Source organism: Cygnus olor, chromosome 6 (assembly GCF_009769625.2).
Source record: "Cygnus olor isolate bCygOlo1 chromosome 6, bCygOlo1.pri.v2, whole genome shotgun sequence".
Taxonomy (NCBI): domain Eukaryota; kingdom Metazoa; phylum Chordata; class Aves; order Anseriformes; family Anatidae; genus Cygnus; species Cygnus olor.
Window position 1 is genome coordinate 699,907 of NC_049174.1, and position 17,874 is coordinate 717,780.

The 17,874-nt window shown below is 39.6% G+C and overlaps 1 protein-coding gene across 1 annotated transcript in view; it reads left to right on the forward strand.

Moving 5' to 3' along the window:
• The window catches only part of SATB2 (SATB homeobox 2), a 132,260-nt gene that overhangs the window by 39,658 nt on the left and 74,728 nt on the right, over window positions 1-17,874 (forward strand). Inside the window, 2 exon segments of the mRNA XM_040561371.1 lie at window positions 15,192-15,318; window positions 17,474-17,597. Of these exon segments, the coding sequence (XP_040417305.1) occupies window positions 15,192-15,318; window positions 17,474-17,597 (251 nt within the window).

Sequence of the window (17,874 nt, forward strand, 5' to 3'; positions counted from 1 at the left end):
TCTCATGTTTGAGGCTAAAATTCAGATATTTTGAATACCTGGGTATTCTGACTGTCACTAGTACAGAGATCAGGTATAGATGACTGAGTGTTTTGAAAAGTATCTTTGTATCCACTTATCAGCATTTACTATCTTCATAAAAATGACAAAGAATCAAATAATCTTAAAAGTATAAAAAAGGTTAATTAAAAACTACTTTTCCGTACATGTTGCAGTCATTCCTTATGGGTAAACACACACATAAAACACTGTAACTACACCCACAACATTCATTCGTATTAGATGAATACACTTTTTTGTAATAACTCTGCATAGTAAGTGAATAATTTCTAACTTAAATTCTACATTTTTTCTGTGTGGTTACAACCAAAATTATACAGATTCCCTGTGTGGAATTATATCCTAAACTAATGTACCCCAAGGTATTTTTAAATTTTTCTTCTCAACATGCGTTATTTTAATTACAACACATAACAATTATCTGGAAGCTATTGGTTACTATGTCAGTTTGAGGTGCCACTTAAGTCCTTTTCTTCTGACAATTAACAAAATAATAATTGTTTCAAAGACAGGCTGTGATAAGAACCCAAATCAAATCCTAGCAGGCATGTCATTATCGTGGCAGGGGAAAGCAAAGGAACAGGTCTCTCCCTGGGTGAAAGCATCAGGAAGAAACGGGTGGTTGTATTTCTTTTGGCAGGCTGAAGCTGTTGTGAGCCCAGAGTCCCAGCCAAAATGGAGTGAGCTTTGAGTTGACTTGGGCCTTTTATCAAATGTTTTTGTGAACGTTTGTTTTTTTTCCTGTATTGTTTTAATGACAATTCTCAATGGTGGGAGCGCCACACCAGACCTTCCCTGTTTTGGGCTTATTTTTAAAAGGATTTCTCATCAGCTAATAACCTTAATTTCAAAAAATCTTCATTGGTTGGGCTAAGATCTGAGCTCAGATGTGTGATCACGTAAGGGAAAATTCCGTGGAGACTTGGAGTGGAATGAAACCCCCTCCTTAATACTTTTGTCTAACATATGTCACTGTATTAAAAATAATTACTTTGGCTCCTTAGAGAGGAAGAGGAAGGTTTTGTGATTTTTTTTTATAAGCTTGGAATTCTATATTGAGTAGGCATACAAACTCCTGAGATTGCTTCCATTTGAAAAGGATATTTTATAAGGTACCTTTTACTTGAACGTTGGCCAGTTTAATTTAGATTATTGCTTCTGACAATTAGCCTCGTGTTGGGCTGCACTTGTCTCATTAGCAATGTGGTGAGTGATGAACTTGGATCCACGAGGGCTAAGCCCTCACCTGGGGAACTCACCCACCGGGGCAGCGCTGCTGCTCTGACAAGTAACAAATCCACCTAAAAGCCATCCATGGAGGGCTGGTGCTGGGGGACTGAACAAAGATATTAATAGTCTTATCAAATACGCTGAATGCTTTTGCTGGGAGAGAAAGTTAAACAGCAGGGGAGGCATAGAGCATGGGATTTAAAAATATGTTATTTCAAGGTGATCTGGTCTTGATTTTTTCCTGTTTCAGCTTTTTCCTGTTTGAGACAGAATTCCTCCTTTAAAATGTATCTTCTTTAAAAACAGTTTTTCAAATAAAAAAGGAATAGAGTGAGGAGTAGAGGAAGGGAGTAAGGATAGGGCTAAATAATAAAAGAATAAAATACTTATATTCTCTTTGATGGTAATGCTTCATCTGTCAGGAAATGATCAGTTGATCTGTTTTTCATGTAAGCAAAAAAAGTTAGGCAAGTTGCGGTTTCATGGACTGACTCCCTCCCTCTATCCAGATCATTGTCCACTGTAACAAAATATCTGTTACTTCCACAGTCTACAGATCTGTATTACACAGGGAATATTCAGAAAAAAATATTGTCTTTTGGGGGTGATTTGAGAAGCAAAAGGATTGGAAGTAATTTTCTGCAATGGAAATAATGGCTTTACCAACTTGGTATAGTTGAAAACTTCTCTTCCAAATATTGTCAGAAAATGACTACTTATGTTCAAACCTCAAGACAAAATGCAAAGGCATTTTCTGGCATTACTCAGAGAAAGAAAGAAAAAAAATCTAATTTACAATTTTTTAACTTATTTTTTGTTTTTCATTTCTTAGTTATGCCAACATGTTATGTACACATGTCTAAATGGACATACATTTGAATGTATCAGCTGTATTGTGTCCAGAATTAATACAAATATACATATGTTTATGCGCAGAAAAGGGGAAAAGTATTAGTATTAGTCCTTTAAAGTAAATACTTTTTTTCCCTTTAAATTTCCTTTGTGTTTTATGGTGTCGGCTCCCTACAAATACTTTACTACTTCTGCTGTGAAAATCAGTAAGAGGAGTGTGATTTAAACTTACTGCTCCATTCTCTCCCATTGTGTGGCTATGTATATAATATTTGCAGCTAGTTAAAACATTATACATGTTCTAGATAAATAGTTATTCCATCAAGTATTTAATAATGTATACATAAAACTGATCCAGAAGAGACTGTATGAAAAAAAAAATTGCTATGACAGTAATGTGGGTTATTTTAGTGGAAAAATCAATTTTTTTCGTCTTCTTGACTGCAGGGAGAGAAGGGTCTGTGCACCCAGCTGGTTAAATGTGTAGCCCATATGTGCACAGTGTAGACAGCTAACGCTGAGGTGCAAATGTGACTGGCAGGTACCGTCATGCCTGCCTGCAGAGGTCCTTTTTGATCTCCAAGGGAAGCTGCCCTGTGCCCTGGAGGCTCACACTGTTGTGCGTTCTGGGCTGCTCTTCTCTGTACAGGCTGAGCGAGCCTTGAGGCAGGTACCCTCAGTCATGGCGAAAACGGCCCTTGAGGAGAAGGCATCCCTCACTCGTCCCAGTAGGCCAAAACCACTGCAGTCTCTCGTGATCTCTTCTTCCTCTGGTTTTTAAATTTGGGTAAAGTGCATGGGAAGAAGATGGGAAGAAAGGTCATGACTCAAGCTAAATTGAGAGCAAGTGTTGCCTTGTAGATAGGAGGAGGGGATATTAGAGGTTTGCGGTCTGGAGATTTATTCCTGTAAAGCTCGGAGGTGGCTGCCATCATTCCGAGATGGAGCAGCGTGGCGTGGGTGGGAGGAGGAAGGCAACAGGGATGTGGCCTGGGGTGGGCAGGCAAGCAAGAACTGACCAGCAGAGCTGCTTGCCACAAGGGAGTGTAACGGACTGTGACAAATCTGAGCTCCATCTTAGCAGGAAATAAAATCAATTAATATATTTGTAAACTAAGAATGAAAGTTATTTTCTTTGTATAGGAGGCCTAAAGGGCTGTCAACAACGTCAAGACACAATTTTCTAGCCGGGACAGTTATTAATGGAGGCTTTTGCTATCTCCCTGAGGCCTAGAAAGAGTGTGCATCCTCATTGCCTATCAGCCTGTCAAATCTACCTGTTGTGAGATTTTGGCTATGCAAATTCCTGTTCCACTATTGGCAGAAAACCCCCTAGATAATAGCATAATTTTGTGATTCTAACAAGATGTCTCTAAGGTTTGAGTGCTGACATTTTGTGATATTTGGTAATATTTTCCTTCACTATAAAAGTTACTCAAGTGTATACAAGTACAAGGTGCAGTTAATGCAATATGAAGCCTTTCATATTCTATATACCTGTATAAAAGCTGGCTTGAGGCCTTGGTGTCTTGACTTTGGCACCTCCATTTCATGGCTGTTAGTTAAGAGTTTATGCTACCACAGCCTGAAAGCAGAGTATTTCCTTTACAAATTATTACCTTAGTTTCTGTCAGTTAACAGTGTTCTTTATGCGTTCCCAGATTACGGTCTTCCAGATCTTCAGTTCTTTTCTTTAAACATGCAATGAAAAATGTTACCTCAGCATAGGGAGAGGAGGTAACAGAGAGGCCAATGTTTTGGGCCACCAGCAATAAAATCACTTCTGTCTGTAAAGACGGGTTAGAACATCATTTTCAGCAAGATTTGATTGAACAACTTCTCAAATTTCATGTAAGCAACATGTTTAGTATAGAAAAGTGTATTTAAAGGAAGCCATTTCCCATACAATCTTATAGATTCATCCATTATTTATCAATTTTATTTAATATTTAAACTATCATTTTCCTATATTACAATTTTAATGGTATGGTGCTGGCCTTTTACGTCTAGACCACAATCGTGCCTGGTCACACTGACTGGTACCCTTATTGCAAGAGGAACTCTGCAAATTAGTTATTTTGTGATAAAGTGTGTGGATGGATCTCAGGAGGTACTACAGCTCTTCGCTATCTCATGAGCATGTTGGCAACGCCGCCAATGCTTTAGCCTTTATTGAGACTTGCAGCATCTGGTGGTGTCCCTTAAACTCCACATCTTTTAAATCCTGTGATTACCTAAGAATCTTAGCTGCTACGTAAAGAAGCAGTAGACTTCTGGAAATGCTTCAAAGCATGATTTGCATGTGCTACAAACCTCCAGATCCGAAAGGTGAATTACTCTTTCCAATCTTTTTCATGTGCACAAAAATTATTTAAAATAATGAATTTGTTCTGGTGGTCTTTTGCTCACAAACTAATGTGAGGATGGAAATGCAAACAAGATCCAAAAAGGACCTAGTGGCTTTGTACGGAAATAGACTCAGTTCTAGGAAGATGTGGGCTAAGAAAACAAATCTGAGTTCATCTCAGCATAGTGTGGGCTCATGAACACTACAAGAGGAAACTGATTTTTTTGAGTCTGGTAACACTTCTTGCTTGTTCTGAGTCATCTCCTCTAGTGGTGAACTACAGTCTTTTTTTTTCTTTTTTTTTTTTTTGTTTTTGTTTTTTTGTTTTCTGTTGATAGGAAATGTAGCATAGTTTGGTAACCAGCAAAGCTTTATTTAGATTTGTCAGAAATGCAGAATTGTTTTGCTCTTCCTTGGAATAGAACAGGGAGATGAGGAAGCCAAGAATCAGGTTACTGAGTGAAGTGGATGTCAGTGAAGGAAGGATTTGTATTGAATATAATGTCATGTACCTGGAAGTATAATGCTGCTCCAACTAGAGACTAGGATTGTTCAAATGTGTTTTGAAAATAAATATTGCAACTTTAAAGATACTATTCTCTGTCTCTCTCTAGTAGGTCAATTTATAAAGGAAGGGTAAGATTTGGTCATTTGCTTCTTACCCCTTTGTGAGCTATGAGGAAGTCTTTTGCCTAAAGATCCTCAAACCTTCAGTCTCTGTTATATTGCATATTTTAAATATATGTATGCATGCACATTTACATATAGATTTTTTAAAATACATATAACAAGTACTAGAATACAAGTCTCACCTCATCTGTTAACTGCTTCATGGTGGATCTAGTTCCTAGCTGAATGTCATTGGCGATACTGGAATTAAGTCGACAGACATCGTAAGGTCTTGTATGGGTCTGGATATGCTCTTACAATAATGCAACTTCAGAGAGCAAAAGAATTGAATCAAATTGCAGAGGTAACAGCAACCATATCTTCACATATTGCATTCTTGTTGAATTAATTAGGGGAAGCGACTGTTCTTTAGGGTTTTCAGTGAAATCTTCAACCTCTCTCTTTCCTCAGCAATTCATGCTTTTCCACCCTGCTAGTTAGATGTTGTCCTACCAGTTCTTCAGTTCAAGCTGTATTTTTTTGTGGAAGTCAAGGACTGAATGTGTGGTGGGAGGAAAGAAAAGACAGAAGGCAAGCCAAAAGTAGTAATTTAGTGAAAAACCATTCTGGTAGTTTTGTATACAGTGTAAGGAAAACCCCAAAAGACACAAATCTTAAACTAAAGAGGTTAAGCTGTTAAACTGTATAGGCCAAAATATGAATCTGCATTTGGTTTAGGGGTTGGTTTGTGCAGCATAGCATGCTGTGTGTCCTTATTTTTCTTTGGTCTTGAGACCCATGAATTTTCAAATCTACTTGTAGTTGACTCAACACAAAGGTGGTTGGCTACTGTATGTCTACACTCTGAGCCAGATTTCTGTGCTCTCTGTAGCAGTGTTACTGTGAGTAAGCAGGATATTCAGATTCATTCAAGGCCAAACAATGTCTGGAGGCTTAATTCTAAACCTATTAGCCTCTAGAATGTCTTATTAGCAATGCTCTTTTATAACCTTTAAAATGTGTTTTATGTATTCTGTTGCAATGCCATGTTATTGTGCTTTTTTTCCTGCTCAGTGGGCTGTCTTGCCATGTGAAGATTATAGGGGAGCATTGAAGCTGGGTGAATTGAAGTCTGAGACCTCTTGCATCTTTTTAAAAACAGATACAGGTTTTTTCCTCAAAGAAGGACAGCATTTTTCTGCCTCTCCCTCTCTTCTCCATTTGAAAACATCACAATATAAGATCCAAGGAAGGCTTCTGGAGAGAGGACCAAGGACAGCCTCAAAGGTTGTCTGCCCAGGTGCATTGTTCTCCTTGGTCAGGGTGCTGTGAGGCAGATTTTGTCAGTGTGTTGTGCTGGCAGGAAGATGATGAAAAAGGTTTGAAAGCAAACCTTTTGTGTAAAGTTCTGGTCCTTTTACAGATGTGCAGGCTCTTGTAGGTCATGAGGTGGCTATACAGTCACTGAGTCCAGAATTTTGGTCTAGATGATCCAGGCACCCTTTGTGGCTGTTAAAGAAACATAATGTGCAATGGAGAAAAGCACCAACTGTTAAGGATGCTTGCATTCATGTTTCTTAGTAACTGAGGCAAAATCACTAAAGCTCCAGTTTTCATCCTGCAAGACTGAGGTGGAAGCACGTTACAGGTCCCCTCCAGCAGGATCTGCCTGCATTGGCTCTCTGGGACACTCTAAATTACAGACAGGAGCTGTGGTCCCGGTGCCAGGCAGGATGGCAGAGAAGCAGCCAGTGTTTTTCCAAGGAGGCTGGGACTCAACGAGAGGCAGCTGCTCCAAAGCCAAAGGAACAGTGGTGGTTTTAAGATGGCAAAGCAAACCTCCGTGCATGGGAGCAGCTAAAGAAAGCTCTTTGGCCATGGAGTAGGCTGAGTCGCGACACTGCTGGTCTGTAGGCGTTTTGCTGGCATTCAGCAGCCACTGCTCCCTGGCAGGAGGCGTAGCCTTTGCTCATGTGGAGCTGAGCAAGTTCAAGCGTTCCCAGGTTTGAGCTGCAAAGGATCTTAATGTAAGAGTAGAGGTTGCCCCAAAGGCAATAATTTCACGCAAAAATGGAGCGAGTGCTGTCCATTGAGCATTATGTGGGGATTCTGTTAGTGAAGGAGTGGGTGCTGCAACCCTACAGGCACTGGGGCTACTGAATAATACTGCTGAGGAAGTGTAATGGTGGAGGGTAAAGCTGAGCTCTGGGGTTACATTGTTATGAAGCAGCTGTTAGGAGCTGTTTAATATCCTGGACACAGTAGCCTTTCTTTCATGAGTTTTGATAACTGAAAAGACTTATTTTTTATACTATGGAAGTGATGCTTAGAGGTTTGGTTCCCTTTCTCAGACAAAAGATAGAGAATGAGGAGTTCTCTCTCCTTATTCAGGTATTACTTCTCTTTATTCATGTATTACTTCTTGCTATCTAAGGTAAGTGCAGACTTATCCTCAAAATGTCAAAAGAGAGATGTTATGCAGGGCTAAATGTTTTTCCTCAATGGAAATAAGAGTTTTAAAAACCATACAGAGTAACAAAAAATAAATACAATTTTGGTAATATTTTTGTACCTCTTTTGGTTCCTTACCCTTCTGTGTATTTGAAGTATTCATGATCTATTATATAACAATTTAAAAAATAATCCCCCGAAGTAAATAACGTCAACTTTTTTTTATGTTGTTTTTCCTTACCAATTATTGGCTGTTTTTCAAACAGAATAGCGGGTTGGAAAATTAAATAAAGACTTCCAAAATAACAAGCTTCAGAAAATTTTATTTAATTTGCGGGTTCATTCTGTTCTCCTACCCCCCTTTTTTTTTTAAAGAAGATCTTTATTAATTTAGTCTAGTAAGTTAGTACCTATATTAAATTAATCTAATAAAAGTCAGGGTCCTAGCATAACATTTCCCAAATGTGAAACAGCATCTATTACATGAGGCACAATCTTTATACAGTAAAATGTAAACTTGATATGTAGAATTACAAGGCTGTTTGGTACATGTTAAGTCTAATACTTAAGTATAGTCATGCTGGAGGAAAGGAATGGGCAACACTGACGTTAAAAAAATTAAAAACTCAAACCAAGCTTCAGCTATCAAAGCAATTTTAATTTGTGAAAACATTCTAAAGTTCAGCAATTAAACCTTGTCCTACTAGCAATCTTTCTGTTGACAGTTACATCCATGTTTCTATAAACATTTTAATATATAATCATATAAGTATATAATCTATATTAACATCTGCATATTAATGCAGATCTGAAAGCCAGAAGGGCTAGGTGAGAGTATTTAAACTGACCAACCAATAGATCCGTTGTTGCACTACAAAATTTAATTTTGTAATCCCTTTTGTACACGTAGTTTATGATGCCATTTCAAAAACAGCAATAGAAAACATCTCCAGCAACAGCCGTACAAGCAGCCTTGCACTGCCAGAGCTTCAGGTGGCTCAGTCTTGCCTTTCCCTTGGGTGAAGGTCACCCTTTTGTGCAGAGCCCTAAAGTTGCACGAGTCTGATCAGCTGGGATGGAGAATTAGTCATTCAGGGAGTGTGGGTGTTCCCGTTGATTTGTGGATGTGTACATCACAGTGTAATCACATAGTTTATTCCTGCTCTCTCACTGAATTATTTATTACAGTCTGAAATGAGGAAGGAGGGGTTTTCTTTTGTATTGGCATAAACATAGGATTATACTCATTGTGTGCCTTCAATCACTAAATCACCGATATGTCAATTGGCATAATACAGCCTACCTCACAGGGATGTTACAAGGCTTAATTAATTAATGTTTTTTAAAGTGCTTTGGGGTCCTCTGATGAAAGGCGCTTTAGAAGTGCAAGGGAGGATTATGCTGATTATTTTTCCCATCTATTACCCCAATATGTCACTGACTGAAATTCAACAGAATAATATGGGCACTCTTATAATGGTAAGCAAAGGTGGTTGTAATATTTTAAAATTTGCAATAAGGTCTAGAAAAGGCAGCTTAATAATACAGTCATGTAATACAAAAATTATTATTTTTTTATTATTGTTCCTGTTGCCTTTTTTCTCCTTTCTGCTTGAAAAGTCATTCTCTTTGCTGGATTAACAACAATAACTACAAATTACGCCTTTATGTCGTTACAGTTTGATGATATACTACAGCCAGGGCACAGGTTAGAAACACAGGCTGAGTTATTATGTATTGCAGGGTAGTGATTTCCTGCAAACTGATTTATGGGTAAATAGTTCTATGTACTTATTACATGGGACACGCAGTTTTTAATTTCTCTAAGCACAGCTGAACAAAGGAAAATTACATGCTATAGCGTAGGGACAAGAAGAATCTGAAGAGGATAAACAAATGCAATCAACGTCACAAGAGCGTACCCGTCTTGCAAGGGGATCCTGTCAGTAGTGGTTAATGGATAAACAGCTTGATTATCCTCGAGGCAGGGGTTTTATTGAGTGTTTCACTGAGGTCTTTCATTTGGAATTGTAAAATGAATCAAAAGTGTTTGGGCACGAATGCCAAGCTGTAGTTTCTTCTGGGTGTCTGTTGTGTTGATAAGAACTCTGTTAAAAAGTAAGGTGGTTAAGCAAGACCGTTTGGTTGAACTCATGGAATGGCAGCAGATGGTTGTGTTCTTCACCCAGCCTTGTGTTTGCAGTCAGATGCGTTCAGGCTGTGATCCTGTAATGCAGGAAACTAAACTCCTGGCCACCTAGTGCAGCTCGGGAATGGCTGCAGCCACACAAGGCACAGCTTTGGTCCGGTATAACTCTGCTGATTCAGATTTGCTCAAAGCACTTTGAAGTGGCAAATATAACTCAGGAGATCTTAAGCTGGATTGGGCACTGCCTAAACCTTTCTTAAACTCACTTAAACAACATGTTGTTTGCTGTGTCTGGTTTCACAGACACATGTTCTTGCCAGGGCTGGATGTAACTTTTGCCACCAAAGAGTGCTGACCCAGGGTCAGTGAATGTGGAACTCGAGTCTAAGAAATGAGCTTTGCAGTTCTGTATTTTACAACCTGAGTGTGCCCATCCATCCACAAGGAGAGCAATTGTCTGCTTTAACACCTCATCCCATATGAGTCTCGGCAGGTTACGTTTACTTATGTTGTAGTAAAAGAGAATTTTTGGTATTGTGCACCAGGGATTCAAATGGATTGTCAGCTTAGTGTTGACAAGTGCTTTTCTTAACAATGCTTGGTAAAGAATTGGTATTCTCTGCAATCTCTCTTTTCCCCTTTAGCCAATGAGCACACAATTTCTTCCCTTTCCCTCTATGTACATATTTGGGCAAATGTTGACAATTAATTTTGTAGCTGTCTCCAGAAGAATGTTGAGGTGGGGGTGGTGATGCTAATATGAATTTTGAAAATGTCCTTAATTTGATCCAGTGACTTAATTTTAGCCCTAGCAGATTAACGTTTTAAATAAACTGTATTACTCCTGTGTCATTTACCTGCAAGTATGGTAATTAGGATGTAATTTAGGTATGCTCACAATTTAGGAAAAGTGAAATCAGGAATCTAACTATGATGGGGATGGGATAGTTTGTGAAGGAAGACAGTAAAAACCTGAGATGTGTTCCTGTTTGTTCTGTTTAGCTACAGAAAGGAGTTTGGAAAATGCCCTATTTTGAGTTTGCTTTTACAATAGTCTCTATTAAAGTGTCCAGACTTTCGTGAGATGCCTCAGTAGTTCCTGTAGGACTATCCAGGTGAAGTTGGCAGTGCAGGAGACTGGGAGATTCAGGACCCAGACTTCATGCTCTTTATCACCAAGAAATGTTATAGTTAGGCTATAATATGCAGTATGCTAACCCCCCAGATATTCTATGAACTGCTCTACTGTATGGCAGACTTTGTTTAGAAAGACAAATGAGGCTTCTAGCCCTTTTAGGTAAATAATTTTCTGGGACGATATAAGGTACATAGTAATGAAAGGGGTTTGCCAACTTAGCTGGAGCTTTTTGTCTTTTGCTGTTTTTATGCCCTGTTATGATTATTAAATGCTCCTAACATTGTTATTCCAGAAGTGTGCTTTAGCTCCAACTTTGCAGCCTCTCCATTCGCATCTCATTAGCATGAAGTCCTAGGAGTAATCCGAGTGCTTTGGATTCATCACTCTTTTAGGTGATACTTTAAAAATAAAGGTCATAAAGATCCTGTGACAAGTTTTGCTAGGCATAGAAGCCAGTTGTGATGTAGCTGGTCAAGCCTTTTCTTCAATGTGTTGTATTGCTCTCACATGCACAGTTACGACTTTCTTATACAAAGTAGCTGCATTTTAAATTAAACTAAATTGAAAGCACTCTGGCGCAATGGTAAATCATTGGCCAAAGTGGAAGAGCAGCAGTGAATTGCAGCAGTTGTTGTGTATGAATTTGAGACTTGAGCTTGAGACCCTTGAGAATTTTGCTGCTAGTCTGTTATAGCATTCTTGTGGGTAAAGGGAGTTGCACAAATTTAGAATTAGGCTGCTGTCCTTTTTCCCTGTCTGCATTTTAGTAAAGCAAACAGCAGTGAGTATGTCTTCAATGGCAAGTGAACACATTGCTGAGGCTTAAATTTAATAAAAGACCTGTCTGTAGCAGGACATGCTGTTAAAGAAACAGCAGTCAGCATGGGTAGAAAATGCCTTCTAAAATATTTCTTTTGAGAAAACTGTTTGGTCTGTTTATCGTATTTAATTGACTAGCTGGCCTGGGCTACATTCAACCATTACTTCATGAGTTTCTGAGAGCTGTTGTTGTGTACAGCCATTTCTTGACCATGTAAGCTTTGAAATCTGTTGAACTTCCCTTCCAAAAAAACTGTTGCAGGAGAAGAGTCTCAAAAGGTCATTGATACAAGAAAGACAATGAGACTCATTAACATGAGAGTTTTGTGAATTCATGATGGGTGTGCTTTCAGATTTCCTGAGCAGTCTAATCTGAAGGTCTGGAGCTGTCAGAGGAGTAATACTCCTGGAGCAGTAGTGTATTCATTACTAAAATACAGTGTTTTGCTCATTTCTGTCCTCACTTCTAAGTCTCAGGTCATGGTGGGATAAATGCTCGGTCTAGCCAGTTAAAGTGATTTCATCAAAACTCAGAACTGTGCCATTTGGAGTCACTGAGTGGAGCCATAAAAAATTGTATGTGGAAGGGACTCCTTGCTACCAGGCTGTTCCCATCTTCGGGATGCTGTTGCATTAGCAATACCCAGCAGTCCTGGATGGGAAGGGACCTCCTTGGGGGCAATATTTTATTCTGCTAAGATTTTACATTCAGAGCTATGCCTTGTAGCGTGCTGAGAATGGACTTGCTCAACAAGCTGGTATCATCTTCCCAAATGCAGCCCAAGAGTTGCCCTAAATACAGTGCTGGAGCCATGAAATAAACCACCTGTGAAGTCTGCTGAGGAGCTGGATGGAAACCATGGCTTCTGGCTATCGTTTGGACCAGCTTAATGTGTTCTGGAAAAAAAATTTACACGTTGTATCACACCGGCTGAAAAAATAGCGTACATCAGCATTGCTGTAACACAGAGTAAAGGACTTGCAGCAGGTGTTAACGTGCAGAGGCACAGAGCATTGTGGTAACACCTGTGTTTGTCTAAATCCAGCCAAAACAATTTCCTCTCCAGTTGTAGAGGAGGATTAAAAAAAAAAAAAAAAAGCCTACCTAACTTCCAGTAGTAGCAGACATTTCCTGTGAAACAATTTGCATAGTATTTCCCTTTATGCTCTCTAGCTGCATTTTGTGTTTTTTTTTTTTTCTTTTTTTCTTTGTACTTTCTAGTTTGGGGACACCTTTGGTAACTTCAGTGGCCCCCCTACTGTCTCTTTGTCTCTCACCAGCATTGCCAGGGCCGAGCAGTTGCAGATGGTACGCTCTCTGAGCGCTTTCCTTAATTGAATGAAAAATAAAGCCTCTTGTAAAATATTACCAATTTAGATGTGACTTATGGGGTACATATGATGCTTATTTTTTCAATTACATGAAAACTTGGCGTGGTTAAACATAGGAAGCCAAGTGTTCTGTGAAGCTGGTATAGATTTTTGGGTTTTTAGGTGATTTTGTTCTAAATTATTATATAGCAGAAGGGGGTGAAGAAAGTCAGCAGCTAAACTGTGTTTTCCCAGCATGTATTTCACTCAGTGGACCCTCGATGCTCATTTCATGACTAATATATGCTGTACTATATGCATTTCTTGTTGTCACCAGAGATAACATTAAGTAAACTATCCCCTTAAGAAAAACAGCTTTTCTTGGCAAGTGGAGTATAACTCAAGGAGCCAGCACTGGAGACATACGGTACTGTGAATGAGTGCTGTGTGTTACTCTACTGGATCTGAGTCCAGGCACTATTTATACTGCAGCATATTCAGCACCAGATTGTTAAATCTTAATACTGAAACAGTGCATCATTTAAATGTTTTTATTCTGTTTATGTCCCATTTTCAAGCATTGGATATCAAGCAATAGTAGCTAACTTTTTATTTCATTTGGACAAGATCTCCCCTTGCCAAAAGCTTTCTAATCTGCTCTTGAAACATTAGCCCGTCTGTACTAGCATGTTGCAGTGAAATTTTGTACCACTGAAGATGAATTAGGTCTCTTCTAGCTTCTCTCAATATGTGGTGATAGAATACCTTGCAAATCAGTATGTCCATGGTAAATGCAAGCATTTAAGTGCTACAGAAAAGGAGTTGTGCTATAATTATTTCCTCTTCAACCTGTGTAGGAATGAGATAAAAAATAGTCCACAGCAAGTATTTCATGTGCTCATCATATTGTGTCCTGTTGTATCTATGCAAGAAGCTTTGTTTTACTGTTTCAGATGTGTTATTTATTTTACAATTGTGCTTTAAAGATAAGGATAAAAGGCCTTTGCCATTTATTTCAATTGGATTAGTTCCAGAGCTGGTGAAGATCTGAGAGTAGAATGTGAGAAGGAGAGGGCTGACATTTCTTAGCATCATAGGATCCTTCCAGATACCCAAAAAGGTGTCTTGGAGCTGCTGTTATCAGAGAGAAAGTGGTTTTCTCATGTATTAGCATATTTCTGACAATAGGGCTTGCAGATACTCTTTGGGAAGATCAGAGAATATATAAGCAGACCTCAAAAGTCATTGGTTTAAATGTGAGATAAGGCAATGGGTGCCTTGTAGGGCTGTGCTAAGAAAAGTTATGTGAGCAGAGCAGTGGGGCGATGCCAACATGGTGAAAGAGGAAATAAAAGTGACAGTTGTAATGTGTAATGTACTGCAGAGCAGGGCTGAGCTGCTCTGTTTTCATGTAAGGTAGCACTGTGGCTTTTTTTGTTTGGTGTCTTCCTGGAAGTCATTCCCGGGTATTAGTCATTGTTTTTGGTGGGGGTGGGCCCTCTGCAATGGTCTGAACAGAAATAATACCTCTGCCCCAAATGGTTTACCACCCAAGTTTATAGCCTTTGTGACAAGCCCATCCAGAAGAGGTGATGATCCTTATTAAAGAATGAGCAGAAGTAGAAACAGGACTTAAAACATCCCTCCTCCCCCCTGCTATTTTGGATCTGTGGTCAGCAGCCTGCAGTTGTTTGTTGCAAAGAAAAGCAACTGTCTGCATAGTGCAACTTGCAGCTGGGAGTAAACTCTTCCTACTTCATGGCTTTCCAGTGCCATCCATCCGCACTGGCAATCATACCATGAATAGATTGTAACTGTGCTGAAAGCCCACACATAGGAATTTTCCTGTTCAAGTCAAAACCAATTCATTTATTTACAGAAGGGTTTTGGAGACTGCAGAAGACCACAGAGTATTTAAAGCTTCTTCTAACTTAGAAAAGCAGACTTTAGTAGGATGATGAAAGATGTGATGGGAGGAAGCGTCCTGTGCTTCCTTGAAGTAATTTAAGAGCCAGGAACATGTCAGCAAGTCTCTGCTAAGAATTTGAAGTCTATTCCTACTGTTTCCCATAGTTTGCTTCAGGAGTCAGTACAAAACATCTTTTTGAGCAAGATTGCAATAAACCTCAAGGCAGATCTTGAATCTCCTGAACAAACAAGCTTATCAAAGGGTTTAGTAAACAGACAGTAAAATGTAAAGTATGAATGTTTTGTTTTCTTTTCAGGAATAATCAAGCTCGGGAGGTGGAATCCCCTTCCTCTCAGTTATGTGACTGATGCACCAGATGCGACAGTAGCTGACATGCTACAAGATGTCTATCATGTTGTGACATTGAAAATCCAATTACAAAGGTGGGTGTTTCTGAACATCTGTCCTTCTCTATTCTCTGAGCTGCTCTGTCGATTACAGCATTACTATAGAGATTAGCACATCCTGTCTTCATTAATTTCTAGTCTTTTGATGAAAGGGAAAGAAAAATGAAGAGAAGGGCAGATCAGCTGACAGCTATTTGGTGCATGTTCCAACTGATATTTTATATTTTCTGAAGCAGCAATATGGTAGCAGAGAGAGGAACAGAAAGCCAAGTAAAGGTATGAGGCTTTAAAGGCAGACTTTGCTACAATCCCTGATTTAATAGGTTGTTGAGGCCTTATTTTATACAGAAAATAAACACCTTGCCTTTTTCCAGGGGTTACATTGTGAGAAGCCAGGTCTTCTACTGCCAGTTGCTGAGATGGGAGAGGAGAGGAGCTTCTTGACTTTCCTTTGTTCTCCAGTGGTCTTCCCAGTGGAAGAGCAGGAAGATGAAGAAGGGATCTGCTACTGCAGATCTGTTTGGCCTTTGGAAAATGTTTTCCTTCCCCAAATGCTAGTTCTGACTAGCAAAGCAAAACCTCCTGATGCTCTTACACTTACTTGCTTTCCCTTCCAAAACTCCTGCCCCCCCCCCCCCCCCCCCCCCCCCCCTTCTCTCTGTTGCTCTTCAGAAGAGTTCTCAAACAGCAACTGGTGCCTGTGCAAGGAGACGTGGCAGGTCCCTGGGAGTGCATGGCACTCCCTAGGAGTGCCGATAAGCCTACATTGCATGGTCAGTTGTAGCTTTATGGCCAGGAGATTTCAGAGGAAAAAGGTGAAAATAACAGCCTGGAATAATTTGCATACAGTTCCTGGAAGCTCAACCGGAACAAAACAAGGTTCCATTGTGAAGTGTGTCAGCATCCTTTGGTGGCAGGTACATATCTACCAACTGTTCAGTTCAGTTTGGAATTTGAAAGTAGCTGGTTCCTCACTGACTAATGATAAGCTCACAACTAACAACATTTTTTTCCTGTTATCTCTGATGGGGTTTGGGGTTTCCAGTTCTCATTTAAAGGCCTTTCCTTGGTTTTATATACTGTTATCATCTCACCTAGGCTGCATCTCTGCAGCATAGTTGTGAAAGCATCTAGACGTCTGTACCTGCTGTAAAACTGGAGTGCAGTAACTCATCTCCTCAGAAGTATGAGCTACCAGGAGCCCACCTAGTCTACTGTCCTGTTGGTATTACCAGAGGGTATCGGCCCAAGATCAAGGTCTCATTCTTTATCTTCAAAATGCTTGAAGATGCAGTGTAAATAAAAGGTAGCCCATGACTTTGAGATAAAGATAGTCATTGACTACTTGAACTCCTCAAGCACAACTGAACTTTTCAGCTCTGAGGGTAAAGCCTGTCTTTATAGGCACAAAGCAGAACCACCTCAGTTTACTGGAGAGCATGCATTAAGTCTCTCAGGCATCGATGGCAAAGACAAGCTTCTCCCAACTTTTTGGTGTTGATGTTTGACGTTTTTTGGTCTGTCCCCATGTATGTAGACAGAGACCATGAGCTTGTTAAACTAGAAGAGGCACAAATCACACAGACAAAAGGTTTACTACGTGTGCAATTTTTATAGAATGAAAGTGAGAATGAACTGCATGTGACAGATGTTGGGCATATGGCTTAATGCGTTTCTGAAGGGCTCTCAGATACTTTAGTGATGAGGGCAGTATAAGAACCTGTATACAATGAAATTCATTTTTCAGACCTACTGCTCCACACAGTGAGGACCCTTACTTTGCAGTGATTTTGTTAGTGGCAGTGCGGCATATATGTTTATTTTTCTATCCCAGCAGGAGTATCTTTGTTTGGAGAGGATGGCTTTATCCAGCTGGTTCTGTGACTTGCTTTACACAGAGTTTCTTTGCTCTCTACGAGGTCCGTCCCAGAGGAAATGGTTATGCCACACAGTATCATAGTAGGACTAACTGCTATTCCTGCCATGTACCATTATTCTTTTGGTTGAACTTCACATCTGGGAGCTGGGCTTGGTGGGGAGGGGAAAGAGGAGAGAAATACCTTGATGAGCTGGCTAAGCAGGAAACAATAAAGTTGTGCTCGCTGCTTAAAGGTCTATGGCTCTCATACACAAAGAGTAAGCATCTGTGAAGGTGATGTTTGTATCTACTTTCTGCTTTCTGTTTTGACAGTTGTTCAAAGTTGGAAGACTTGCCAGCAGAGCAGTGGAACCACGCCACAGTTCGCAATGCCTTAAAGGAACTGCTCAAAGAGATGAATCAGAGCACATTAGCCAAAGAATGCCCTCTCTCACAGGTCAGTGTTTTTAGCAGGCTTAGGGAAAGACAGATTTCCAAGATCCAACATTTTTTTCTTTTTCAGTAAAGGGCTTAGTAAAGGGGGAAACCATTCCATGAATATTGAATTATTTTCTTGTTTTCCTTAGAAAGGAGAAATTCTAATTAATATGGAAAAGATTATTTGTATACCAGGTTTTATTAGTTGGTTGTCAGGTGGAAATTAAGAATTGGTTGATTTCTATTCAAATATTCAGAGGGTTTTCATCTAGATATTTTTCTGAAGCTTTTTCAAT